The 14,434-nt window shown below is 33.8% G+C and overlaps 1 protein-coding gene across 1 annotated transcript in view; it reads left to right on the forward strand.

The window, feature by feature from the left end:
* OSTM1 (osteoclastogenesis associated transmembrane protein 1) overlaps positions 1 to 14,116 on the forward strand; it is a 41,413-nt gene extending 27,297 nt beyond the window's left edge. The window contains exons 3-6 of the mRNA XM_037844411.1: positions 1,127 to 1,224; positions 6,925 to 7,092; positions 8,303 to 8,468; positions 11,137 to 14,116. Of these exons, the coding sequence (XP_037700339.1) occupies positions 1,127 to 1,224; positions 6,925 to 7,092; positions 8,303 to 8,468; positions 11,137 to 11,192 (488 nt within the window). The 3' untranslated portion in view covers positions 11,193 to 14,116. The remainder of the gene's footprint in view (positions 1 to 1,126; positions 1,225 to 6,924; positions 7,093 to 8,302; positions 8,469 to 11,136) is intronic.
* The last annotated feature ends 318 nt before the right edge of the window (positions 14,117 to 14,434 follow it).

A 14,434-nucleotide genomic window follows, 5' to 3' on the forward strand; every position in this document is an offset into this window, starting at 1 on the left:
GACAGGAGAAGAGTTGAGGACTAGAGAGTAGAAGATAATTTGGAACACCCCTTGTGGAGCATTTGTGAGGGAGAATACAAGATTATTCAGTGGCTTTGAGATTAGAAAGCATGAATTTGAATGGTTCCTTTATTATAATTTTAGAATTTTCTATAATAGTGTTCTATAACCAGAATTTGGAGGAGAGAAAACAAATGGAGGCTGTTCAGGGTTGGAAATATTTGTGAATGTGTGGAAGGTAAGAAGGGCAAGGATTCTAGAAAAGTGTGATTGAAATGGCTCACCACAGCTTCTGGGATATGTAGCCAGGCAGTCGGACCTAACTTAGAGACAGTGGTCTGAGAACACAGGAAAAGGTGAAGACAAAGTGAGGCTAAGGAATAGATTCACTGAAAAAGAAAAATGAATAAACTGTGGTATAGTCATACATAGAAAACTATTAAAAGGAATGAACTTGAGTCATTGCTAAGCAAGAGTAGCATGTTGCAGAGGAGTATTATTTATGTAAGATTTAAAGAAACGTGCAAAACAATTCTATTTATTTCCAGACTTGACTTAAAACCCTTTATCAGTATTTTAGGTACAGTTTTTGCCAGCTTGTTTCTATGGTCTCCTAACTCATGATTAAATAGAAAGAGCAAATTAGAAAAGGTTATCCTGTTAGGTGCAAAAATGACCCATTGGTGAAAATGGAAGAGACAGAGAACTATTTGAATTGACACAAAAAAGGATAAAAAAGCATGTGAATTTAGGTAAAATTAATGTGACAATCTTATACCTAAAAAACACCGAGAGTACCACTATTAGGCAGCATTTGATAGCTGATGTTCATCATGATCAAAAATTGATTTAAATTTTATTAGACATATTGTTTTTATAAAGAGAGGGGATTATGTGATTATTTTAAGACTTTCATGAAAATGGTAATACATTCTTTAAAAGTTTGGTAACTAAAACGGGCAAATTTCATGTATTTGGAAAATCCTCTTATGTGGAACACTTTATGCTTGTTTGAATAAAGAATTACTATAGTACAAAACAGAAGATGATAGTTTAAGAGATAAATGACAATGTATAATTGTTGCTTGAGATATATTAATATACCTCTTATTTTTTCGTTTTACAGATTGTTTAACCAACACCAGTGAAGAATTATCAAACAGTACGATACATTTCCTCAATCTGTTTAATTATACCTTGACCTGCTTTGAGCATAACCTTCAGGTATTTTATATATGATACTTGAAATTAAAATGCTGCTTTGTACAAATGAATAAGTAATTACAATTTTTATGGCATCAGTTGTTGATATTTTTCTATACACGTGGTGTGGAGGGTTAGTGGGCCTGGATTTCTGCTCTTAAGTTTTTCGACTTACCAGCTCTTAGGAAAGTCATTAAAACTTAAGTTTTCTCATTTGTAAAGTAGGGATAGTAATGTCTTATTCTGCTTACTTCCAATGAGATTATCAGTGTGAAAACATTAACTGATGCATGCAATTGTTTAATTAAAACATATTCTTGTTCTACCTGACTGTAATTTTCCTTGACTTCATTTATGCGACAGTAAGATATTTTGCAGTGCGGTATGAGTCTGTCTGTCTATAGGAACCTTATTCTTTGCATCACTATTTGCTTAAATATATTTCATCTACTTTACAGGACACTCTTTAGTAAGGTAACTTTGAAAATTGAATTATGGTATAATAGATAGCCTTTAAGAATCCTTCATTTATTGGTTTTTATTTTCTCTACCTCTGACATGTGACTTTTGGTATTGGAACTTTCCTAGTGATAGTTGAGAGCAGGATTGGAACTCTGGTAAAATTGTAGTTTTGAAATTTGCATAATCTGTAAGTAATCCCCACAAGTAGATGTAAGCATGTTTAGGATATAGAGATGTATGATTTCCTTTTTAATAAATGTGATAACATAGAATTACGAATTTCCCTTGAGTAATAAAAATTTTTATATGAGCATTCTCAAAATATGTTCTGTAGGTTACATGGCCCATAGAAAAGGGGCTTGGTGTTCTAATAAGTTTGGGAAATTCTTTACTATAGGACTTCAGAACCTTTATTGGATTAATGTATGTTATAAAACTCCAAAAGGTAATTTTTGTAAACAGTTTACCAAACCAGGAAACTTTTAGTGTAGGAGACTAATGTTCTGAAGAAGGTATTTTAGGGAAATTAGCACTTTTTCTGTGATGTTAGTTTTAAGTATTTTTTCCTAATTTGTTGTTTGTCTTTTGATTGTACATTTTTGTTGTTATGAAGAAAATTTTAATTTTTATATTGTTAGATTTATCACTTTTTTTTAAAATGGCTTGCAGATTTTGTATCATCCATAGAATTTTCTAACACTTTGAGATTATTAAAAAATTTTCTTCTCTGATTACGTTTAATATTTTAAGGTTTCATTTTCTACATTTAAACTTCCTTTAACCTTCTGAAATTTATTTTGGTGTTAGGTGTAAGGTATAAAAATTTTTTCCAGATAGCTTCTTGATTGTCCCAATATGATTTACTAAATAAATCCCTGAAGTGAATTTTAGAACCAAGTTCAAAAGTAAATCTCTTAAGAGATTTTATTAGTATTGTGTTACATTTTAAATTTCATCATTTGAAAAGAATTGACACATTATGATACTGAACTTTCCCATCTAGGAATATGACACATTCTCTGTATATTTATGTCCTCTAGCAAGGTTTTACTTAATTATTTAAATTTCATGTCGGTCTTACACATTTTTAAGTTTATTCCATGGGTATTTTAAGGTGTTTTGTTCCATTGTGAATGATATCTTTACTTCCCCGTACGTATTTTAACTGGTTACTTTCTTTTAAATTTTTTTATTTTCACATTATTTTCATTTACAGAAAAGTTGCCAAGATAATACAGAAAGTTCCTGTATACCCTTCACCCAGTTTCCCTAATGTTAACATCTTACCTTACCATGTACATTTGTCAAAACTAAGAAATCAGCTTTGTTACAATACTATTAATTAAATTCCAGATGTTATTCTGGTTTCACCAGTTTTTCCACTGATGTCCTTTTTCTGTTTCAGGATCCAATACAGGATACCACATTGCATTTAGTAGCTGGTTAATCTTTAAAAGCTCCATCATATGTTGCTACATTCCCTTTCTTTTTCCAAACGCTGTTTTTGTGTGTCCTTTTTTCCCTTTGGTTTGTTTCCTTTAGACTTGTCGGAGGTTCATCTGTTTTATTGATCTTTTCATAAACCTGCATTTGGCTTTATTTATTAGTTTATTTTTTTTCTTGTGGTTATGCTTTTACGTTTATGAATTCCTTTTATATTCTTTTGGTTAATTTTGCAATTTTCATGGTTTTTTGAATGGCTAATTTATTTTCAGTTTTTCTTGTTCAACAGTAAAATAATTTTCAGATCATAAGTTTATTTGTATAGCTTTGGCCTTATCAGATAATAGATTCTGATATGAAGGGGTTGCATTCTCATTTATTTTTGAATAGTTCGTAATTTTAGTTTTGATTTGTCCTTTGAATTAAGAATTCTTTGGAAGAGTATTTTTTAATATGAGCGACATTATTTATTTATTTTTTATTTAGAAGTTTCTAGTTTTATTGTATTCATTGTGACCAGAAAATGTAACATATCTACATTTTGCAATCTGTTGAGATGCTTTTGTGATGTAATACTCACTTATTAAAAAAGTTCCCTGGGCATTTGAAAAGAATGTGTTTATAGGATATAAAGTGATTAGTGTGTGTGTGTGTGTATGTGTGTGTGTGTGTGTGTATTTAAGTCAGGTTTGTTAGTGGTAGATTATTAAGGATGCAAGCTAAGCTGCTGTAACAGAGGTCCCAAAATAAAGTAGCCTAAACAACGTAACAGTTCAGAAGTAGAAGGCAACTCTATTCCATGAGATTGTCCTGGGACAGTTTCTTCTCTTGTATTGTTTCACCCTCCCCTAAGGAGCTATACTTTCATGATTGAAGCAGGCTTGTCCGCTTTCTATTCTGTGGGAAGAGAGTGGGGTAAGAAACAAAGTGAAGGGCAAGCCTTTTCCTTTTAAGGACATTTTGGAGAAGTTGCATGTCTTGTATGCTTTTGTTTCCATGGGGAGAATGTGGTCAATGGCATACTAAACTGGGTGACCTTGTGCCCTGCTGAAACTTCAGAAGGTTCTGTTACCTAAGAAAGAAGGAGCAAATAGGTTTGGGAGACAATTAGTAAGATCTCCCACATCGGTTATATGTATTAGATATGGTTCTATAGGGAACAGAATCAACAAGAAATATCTATAAATATAAGATTTTATAAAAGTGTCTCACGCAACTGTGGATATGCACGAGTCCAGATTCTGTAGGGCAGGCAGTAAAGTGGCAACTCTGATGAAGGTGTTTGATGAACTCCTCAGGCAGTAAACTGGCAACTCCGATGATGGTGTTCAATGAACTCCTCAGGAAACGCTTCACTGGTTAGCTGAAGAAGTGAAGGTCCTCTCTCTGTCTCACTTAAATGTCTTCAACTGATTGTATTAAATCCAGCTGATTGCATTCCCTCATTGCAGAAGACATGCCCTTCGTTGATGTAATCAGTCACAGCTGCAACCAATTGACTGATGATTTAATAAACCAGCCTTCTGGCTTATTAACCAGCCACAAATGTCCTTGCAGTAATGGTTAGGCCAGTGCTTGCTTGACCAGACACCTGGACACCATCACCTGGCCAAGTTGATACATGACCCTAACCATCATAGTATAATTCAAATCCATGATAACCTTATTTGTATTGATTTGATCTGGTGTATTCTGAGAAGGATGTGTTACAGTTTCTATGTTTGATTTTGTTTTTGGTGAATTTCCCTTGTGCTTTGTGAAAGTGTTGCTTTATTATTTTGCTGCTATGTTGTAGAGAAAATAAAGGTTTATGAGTTTGATATCTTTTTTTGGATTGTATTTTTTTTCCAAATATATAAAATATCATATGTCTTGATCCAGTTGAATAATTTTGCCTTGAATTCCACTTTAATTAGTACTGACATCCCTTTGTTGTTTACATGTCCCTGTATTTTTGCTCATTTCTTAATTTTAAATGTTTATATAATTTAAAAATTTTTTTCTCATATAAGTAACATGTATGTTTGGATTTTATCTTTTTATTTGATCTAATAATAAAGTCTGTCTTCTAATAGAGGAAAAGAGGTGGAGAAGGGGGTGGCAGGGGAATTGCTGGCTGTGGCAGTAGCTTCCTGCTCAGTGAGTGGGCAGGGAGGTGGGTTTAAGTTCCAGACAAGTCTCATTTGGGTAGCAAGGGTTCGCAGGTGGCTTTCCTGGAAATGTGGACTCTTCCGATGTCTACAAGAGGCTGCTTTTTATGGGTGAAAGTGTGGTCATTCAGACAGGGTGGGCTGTCAATCCAGCCTCCTGCATCTCTAAAGGACTGAGGGTGTTGCAGGAGATAGAGGTTTACAGGAGAGTTGAGCTCTGGTTCTGGCTAGTTCCTCTGGGAAGTGGTGTGGTGACTGTAGTACAGCCTTCCTGTGATGAGGATGTGCATGTGTCACCATTACATTTTACAGTGCCATTTGAGTGCCTGGGTTTCCCTTCTTTTGTTGAATGTCTTCAGTAAAAATATCAGGACACAGGGCGTATGCTTATGTCATCATCTTCCTAGGATCTTACTTCCTCATTCATTTTAAAGGCGGCATAGCTTTTCATTATATGGCTACACCACCATTTTTTTAGCCAATCCCTGTACTGATGGCAACTTAGTTTGGTTCAATATTTTACTGTTACTAACTGTTGCCATGGACAGCCTTTTTTCATATGACTTGGAGTACTTGTATGAGTTTATCTGTCTGACAGAGTCCTAGAAGTGGAATTGCTATGTCAAAAGATACGTGCATTTAAAATTTTAGTATAAAGGGCTAGGTTACCCCCCTGTAAAGGTTCTGTAATCCATTTTTGATTGAACACATTTAGCTAAATGCATCATGGTTCAGTGAAAAATAGGCAATGGGTTATTTCCTGTGATACAGCTAAAGGGAAACTTAGTTTTTCTGTCAAATAAATGGTGAGGATAACTTTGTGGACGCTACATCAGTTTAATTACTTTAATTTTCCCTTGTCTCTTTCAGGCCAGTATTCAGTTAATGTCACTTATTTTGGCTACACCGTGCAGAATAAAGGGAATAGAAAGCAAAGGTGTGAACTGACTGTTCAGCAAACCTGTTCGTAAAAAGACAAGTGTTAGTCATGGAAATAGAAAAGACTGATATTAATTAACATAATATTTTATATGTTGTATCCACTTACCCTAATTGTAGGTAATACAATTCTTTGGTATTTGTCCCTTTTTGTTGACTAGAAAGGTATGAATTACAAGCCTTGGGGTAAGGGAGGATGGGTGGGGTTGTAGTTTTGGTGCCTTTCTCTTTCACATTAAAAAAGTCTTCTCTGTCTCAATAAGGCAAAATTTTGCCATTGAAGTCAGCACAAGCAGGGACATATATATATTTTTGAATTTGGTGAGAGAAGGATAGATCAGTACAGATATGTAAATGACAATGTTATTAGGAAATTTGGAATTTAGGTATCAGTAATTTGAACTAGTGGAGTCCTCAGTTAACATTGGCTAGTGAAGCAGTTTTCAAAATTTAGGGGCACCTAGAAAGTGTCAGATATATTGCTTTATACTTTACATACCTCAGGTCTCTATTCCTAGGAACCTATAATGTAGGTAGGGGTAGCCCCATTTTATAGATGATGGAACTGAAACTTGGAGTGATTCAGTAACCTTGGCATTTAACATCACAGCTTGGCATTTAACACACCATACTGTTTCCTCTCCTCTTGGAGAGCAAATTGCTTATGTTAAAGAGACACTGTGTTTAATGTTTGTTGTATGTGTTACATGTCCCTTTTTCATTGTAGGAGATCTCACACAGTCTCCCACAGCCAAGAAATTATTCAGAAGTATGCAAAAACTGTCGAGAAGCATACAAAACTCTGAGTAGTCTGTATAATGAAATGCAAAAAATGAATGAACTTAAGAATAAGGCTGAACCTGGAACACATTTATGCATTGATGTTGAAGATGCAGTAAGTATTTTCCTTCTGATATATGTATTTTGCAGTGTTGAACGTGCTGTCATTATTATTATCACTTTTGGAGGTACATTGGAATCTGCATATACCATCTCTTACCAGACATAACAGTAAAGACAGGCAGTAAAGTTTTAGAATATCCTGATCTGTCAAACTAAAATGGAAATTAATGAAGTACTTCATAAGTGAGTTGATAATTTGCTACATTTTGTTTCTTAAATTTGATGATGTGTGCCATTTTCAGAGTTTTTATGTCTGCATTTCAGTTTCTTGTTCATTCCTTGCCTGATTTACATAGCCTCTAGGTTTTGCTACAATGTGTTTCTGAAGCCATTCTTCAATCACCTCCTATCCCATTGTTCTTTTTATTTCTTTACATCTCTTACCATCTAAAAATATTTATCCATTTACAGTCTTCCCTCACTAAAATATAAGCCACATAAGGAAAAGGACCTAGTCATTTTTGTTTACTTTTCAAGTATTTAGAACATACCTGGCATACAGCATGCCCTTAGTAAATATTCATTAATTGAATGAATGGTCAAAAAAGGTGCTTTTTTCCTCCATTGTATAGCCTGCCTTTACACGGGGCACCACTAGATGGCGATCATTCATTGTTAAGGCAATTTTGGTGCTTGAGTAGGCAGAGAAACTGAGAAATCTGCTAAAAGTAGAGAACTCAAGGTCAACGTTGATGAACTTTATGGTTAAAAATGATGAGTGTGAATTATTGTCACAGTTCAGAGTGAAATATAATGAATCAATAATATTCAGGATGGTAAAAAGCACTTAAAATGGCACCCCATTCAGAAAGGGATTTTGTCTTTTTTAGCTGCTCTACTCCTACTGCTTAGAACAGTACCTGGCTTCTAGTAGGCTCTCTGTAAATAACAAATGATTTTTAATGAACAAAACATTATTCTTATTTATACAAGTTCTGTGTTTGAAATCTGTGAAAGGTTGACATTCTGGAATACTTTGGACAGTATTTTGAATTTAGAATATGATATTTCTGTAAATCATTTTAAATAGTGACTAATTGTGAACCAGCTTATTTCTCTAGTAGAGGAAATTGTCCTCAGCCATCAATAGATATTTTAGGGATGTGTGTCTAGTCTAAATTCTGGGTGATTGCAAAATAATTGTATAGAATTGAAAACAAGTTAAATGTAAAATAGAGTAATATTGTTTGATATTATTCCAGATGAACATTACTCGAAAACTTTGGAGTCGAACCTTCAACTGTTCAGTCCCTTGCAGTGACACCGTACCTGTAATTGCTGTTTCTGTGTTCATTCTCTTTCTCCCTGTTGTCTTCTACCTTAGTAGTTTTCTTCACTCAGAGCAAAAGAAGCGCAAACTCTTCTTACGTAAGTTGTTTTTTACAGTTGCTCATTTATTTAAATAAAAGGCTGTATTTAAGAAATTTGGGCCTGTTTCAGAAATTATATATAATATCTCTGAGAACTCAAAGTATATTAGCCTAAAATGTCTCTGCTTTAAATTTGACAATTATGCTTACTAATGGAAGAGATGTACGAGAAGTTTAGAAGTCCAGATAATCGAAAATCAAAGTACAGTGAGTCTCAGATAATTAAAGTTAAAAAGCTAGATTACATCTGGAATAAGGTTGACAACAACAGAGGAATAGCAACTGACTGGCTTTGCAGGCCCCAAATGGTGCTAGTAAGGAGATGTGGCCAGCTCCTAGGCACGTTGGAGCCATGGTAGACACACTGAAAAGCATGGCAGGCAGGGAGAAATCATAACTAACAGGCAGGCAATTCATTTATGAACCATTGTAATTCCAAGAATGTTGCTTGACATATAGTATGTGCTCTGTATGTATAAATTCCTCCTTCCTCCCCATCAAATAGGGCAGAGCAAAAAAGCAGTAACTACTGTTAGAACATCCCAGCTAGCTGAAGCAGAGTAGCTTCTGAGTCATATGAGTCTCTTGTTTATTATCAGAATGAAAGTATGGGCTTACACCTTAATAATTTTAGTTTTGAAACAAGAGACTGTTTTGGGAAAAAAAAGAATCAGTCTTTTTTTCTCTCAAATATTATTCCTAGTCTAGGAACCTAAGATTTGAAAATTCTTTCCCTTGTAAACTTTCTAGGACTTAATGGTTTAGCTAATTTGCTTCTAATGTATCTTACTTTAAGAAAAAAACAACTACTTGTAGATCAGTTTGAACAGAATTTGTATTGTCTTGACACCTTATAATGCTGGATTTTGGAGGAGAGTCTTTTTCATGCATGTATTCATATTCATTAAGTTTTTTGAAGACTGCCAGCATTCTGTAAATATGTAATAGCTCAGTGCTAATAGCACTTGTTGAGAATAACAGCAAAATATTGTAGGAATCTTACTACGGAGAAACTTTCTTTTTCAGGACTTGGTGTACTTCTTTAGCATCTTATTTGCCTCGCAAATCTATTTAACTTTGTGGAAGGTGCATATGCGCTGTTTCTGATCAGGATTGGTTGGTTTGTTATCACAATAAAAGTTACTACCATCTGTCTACTTGTGCAAGCCACAAACCTTGTTGTCAGTTCTTAATTCTCTTTGTCTTATTTTCCCATTCCCTCATTCCTCATACCCTTTTAGTTCATCAGCAAGTACTGCCAGCTCTACCTCCAAAAATATTTCTTAAATTGTTTTCTTTCTACTTCCACTGGTAATACCCGAACCCTGGCAGGCCATCGCCATCTCTTATCTGTGCTAACTGGTATCCTTGCTTCCATTGCTTGCCCCGATACAATCCATTTTCCATACAGTGGTTAGAGTAAATTTTTAAACACAAGTTTTAATATGTTTTTTCTCCCACTCAAAACCCTTCATGTGTTCTGTTGTACGTAGAATAAAATCCAACCTCATTTCCAGGGTCTGCTCTTTAAGCTGAATGTGATCCGGCCCATACCTACCTTTCTAAACTCATCACATCCCCTTCCCCCTTGCTCTTGATGCTGTAGCCAGTCCGGCTTTCTTTCTGTTCCTCTTGGATTCCAAGCTCATGGACATGGCCCCCTTTTCAAGGCTCTTGCACTTGCTCTCACAACTGTCTTTGCTGGTTCCTTGTCATCCCGTTTTTAGCTCAAAGATTACCTGCTCAAAGAGAACTTTCATGATCCCCCCCAATCCAGAAATGCACCTTTCCCATCATTCTTCTGTATCACTTTTCTTTTGTTAATAGCACCTAATCACTATTTGAATTAGCCTTCTCATTTATTCCTTTCTTACTTGTTTGTCTCCCCTGACTACACAGTAAGCCCCATGAGAACAAGGACCTTGTTTATCTTGTTCACCGCTGTATAACCAGTATCTAGAAAGTAGGTGCTCAAAAATATTTGTTGAATAAAAGTATGCTATACTTAATGTTAGTATTTCCTAGAGTGTGTTCTTCAAAATACAAGTCCTGTGAAATACTCTGTGCAAAAAAGTGTTATGGATCAGATAAGGTTGGGAAATGCTGCATGCCATGTCCTTTTTGTGAAGCTTCATGGTGTTCCCGAATATAAGTTAAAGGCTGAGATTACATTTCCCAAATCTTGACAGTAGAACCTGTGTTCTTTGCATGATACCAATTAATGTTTCCCAAAAGCAGTGTTTTATGAAACACACTTAAGGAAATGCTAGTGTAAGCAAACAGTTCATGCTGGCCCCTCCCATGAACATTACTTTCATTTCCTTAATGCCATCATTCATCAGGTAGTTACTGAATGCCTCTCAGTGCTAATACTGAGAGAGAAATAAGAAATTATAAAAAGGAACAAGGCACAATCCACGCCCTTAGAGGACTCATTGACCGTAGTCCAACTTTTCCAGCAAATGTAGTAGAAATATGTTTAGTGAGATTGGACCATAGAAGAGGGTAAGACTAACTCTGTATCAGAGATGCTGGAATTCTTAGAATATTGGCCCTATTCAGATTCAAACATAGAATTAATAGACACATACTGCAGTTTATATAAAAATAATCATGTTTAGAGAACTAAACTTGACTTAAAATATAATACTTTTTTATTTGTTTAGCCAAACGTCTCAAGTCCAGTACCAGCTTTGCGAACATTCAAGAAAATTCAAACTGAAACCTACAAAATGCAGACTTGGCAGTGTATTGCATGGATGAATGGTGGAAAACGACTCGGTCAGAAAGAAGATAAACTGTGATTTGATGAGCCAAGTTCTCAAGAAATGGAAGGACTTCACATTTATTTTTAAATAGGAATTTTCAATTTTTCTTTTCTTTTCCACCCCTTTTATAAGTATTTGGGTATTTTTAATTCACAGACATAGCACTGTTGTCTATTTTAAAGGGTATTTGTTACAATAAAACAAAATGCAAGAACAATCTTTATTTGTAGGCATTTTGTTACTATTTGAGACTTCTGGTATCTCCTTATTAACATAAGTATCTCAAATGGTAATGCTTTTGAAAACTAACTTTTAAAAATTAATCAGTTACAGCAAAAACTTTGAGAAGGAAATACACTTGCCAAAAAGTAGCAGATCCCAAAGACTAATTTAAATTACTCCACATTGCAATATTATTGTTACCTATATATTTAATATATCACGAATTGCATATAATGTATAATTTAATCTCTAGTTTCAGTGAAAGTCATTTTTGGAATCACTAATTATAAGCCTCCCTAACAACTTTTAGAAGCAGTAAGGCACATTACATTTATCTTTGTAAAAAGATTTATGGTAACTGGTTTCTTACTTGACTTTTATAAACAATATTTTACATTTTATTTTTGTCTTTATTTCATAAGTAATTTGAAATCATTGGGTAGCTTTGTTATATTCAGGGAAAGATGGATTTTTTTTTTATACCTGGGATTTTCATTGTGAATTACATTAAGTTATTTGACATTATATAAGTTATTACTACTTTAAATCACATGTAGCATTATCATACTGTATTTAAATTGTGATTTTTCTTACTGGAGATTTTCTCTTAGAATATATGGAGATTTTTGGAGAGAAGAGAAAGGAGGAGTAAATAAATCTGAAAGCTCAGAAAATAGATATGTACCTGTGAGAATGCATTTCTCACTATGAGACTGAAGTGGTTCATACTAGGGTTGTGAATCAGAATGAGAGTCTGATACAGAAAGCAGTTAGATTAAGATGATGCTTATTTTTCTAAATTATTTAAATCAGATAAAGGTGATAGGATTGAAATGAAGTCAGGTTTTCACTCATTTCTGTCAGAAAACATTCTATTTTGGAATGTTTAACCTTTAAAAAAGCTTTGTTTCAGAATTGTTCACAATTTTTTTGCTCAGGTTTTTAGAGTTGAGAGATCCATTTATTAATTCTTTCTTCCTTTCTTGGTGAAAATAGCTTTGATTTAAATAGAAACAAGAGTTTGGTTAAATGGTACAAGAATTTGAATCCCTGCATATGCTGTAAAATGCTCTATAGAGAGACATGAAGATGCTTTTATTTTTTATTTTTTAAATGTTTACCATATAATCAGAGTGAAAGAGAAGGCCCATCCTTGGATGTGTAACACGTTGTTACAGGTTTTCTCTTCTGCTATGATCCATTTAAAATGTGTTGGGGTTTGTTCTGCTGTCATTTTCCATGCTGCTGATATTAATAGCACTATCTTGATTTGAAGCATATGCTTGAGGGCCATTGAAAGCAATCTTTCATTAATGCAGCTAAAACCTGTTTACATGTGCAGGGTTAGAAAATGACATTTGAGTATGTAAGTAGTGACTTTTTGAGCACCTTTCAGTATTATGCATTTGTAAAACCATTGCTTTTAGATATGGTTGCTAATAAGCAATTTAAAAAGGAAACAGCAACCTTTACTATTTTCCTGTGTTGTTGCTCTTTAGAAGTAGCATCAGCAATAGATGTCAAAAATATAGGTATTAAGTGCTGCACTAAAGCATGTAAATATTTCCTTTTGTAGTCATATTGAAAAATCTTTGCATAGTTCTGAATTCTAAGACACATAGCATATGTGTATGCATAAGAACATCTTTAGGTTTTTGACATTTTAAAATAGAGTATCTTAAGGAAATTGCAGTGCTGTTTTTGATTTTTATACACGTTTTTAAAATTTCAGATGTAATTTAACATTACATTTCACTTTTTCAGGTATTTAGTTTAAATGCCTACTTAAAAATTCCATCTATCTTGTAATTTTGTTCCAAATAAAAATGTACTTTTGGATTATTTATTTTTGTTGGATTTGAGAGGTAAAATATTTTAAAGTATGACTTTAAATTGGTAAACAACACTACAGTTTGGTTGCTAAATGTTACTAGTAATCAGAACCAGTATTTTCTAGTGTTTCATGGATGAGCTTTATTTTTACTCCAATGTACTCCTTATAAAGAGAAATGTTTTCCCATAGGAACATTGTTGTAATTGGGGTTGCATTCCTGACCGAAGACTTGACATTAAATAAATAATAGACATCACCAGCAGTGAATTGTGAAAGCAAAGATATACTAGTATCCTCTGTAACAATTAAAAATGGGAAATAACTGTATTCCAGATTTATATATTTTCTGAGCTTGAAGAAGACTTATAGGTCATCTAGTCATAGAATCTCAAAGTTGGATTAACGAGAGACAACCTAATCCAAACTTCTATCCATTGCCTGGATTCCCTCTAAAAAGTGTGTCACTTATTTCCCTACATTTAAAATTAAGGTAGCAGAACATCATAGAACTCTCTATTTATGACTAAACTATTATGGGCTAGTCACCTCTAAAAATAAGGCCTGAGATGCCTAATGGAATGTTTTTTCCACTACCACTCTGCTTATCTTGTAAAAATTCCACAAAATGATCATAATAATTATAAAAGCGTTTTGGCCTATGCTGAGTGACACACATAGCACATAAAAATTACATTTCTACCCAGTTTCCTTGTACTAAACTATGACACTGGCTATGGTGAATATCAGTCATACATCTAATACATGTAATAACCAATAATTTTATTTGTCTTGTTGGAATTAAAGAAGGCTTTTTAATGATAATTTGACTGATCCATGTTTCTTAAAGTATGGAGGTTTTCTTTCTTTTTTTCCTTCAAATGCAATATTATTGAGATATATTTACATACCATACAATCATCCAAAGTATACAATCATTCACAGAATCATTACATCCTTGTGCATTTATCACTGCAATTTTTTGAACATTTCCATTACTTCAAAAAATAAGAATAAAAATAAAAGTAAAAAAGAACACCAAAAACATCTCATACTCCTTTCTCCACCCTGTTATTCACTTACTTTTTGTCCCTCTTTTTTCTACTCATTTGTCCATACACTGGATAGAGTGTGAGTCACAAG

The sequence above is a fragment of the Choloepus didactylus genome, chromosome 7, assembly GCF_015220235.1.
Source record: "Choloepus didactylus isolate mChoDid1 chromosome 7, mChoDid1.pri, whole genome shotgun sequence".
Taxonomy (NCBI): Eukaryota; Metazoa; Chordata; class Mammalia; order Pilosa; family Megalonychidae; genus Choloepus; species Choloepus didactylus.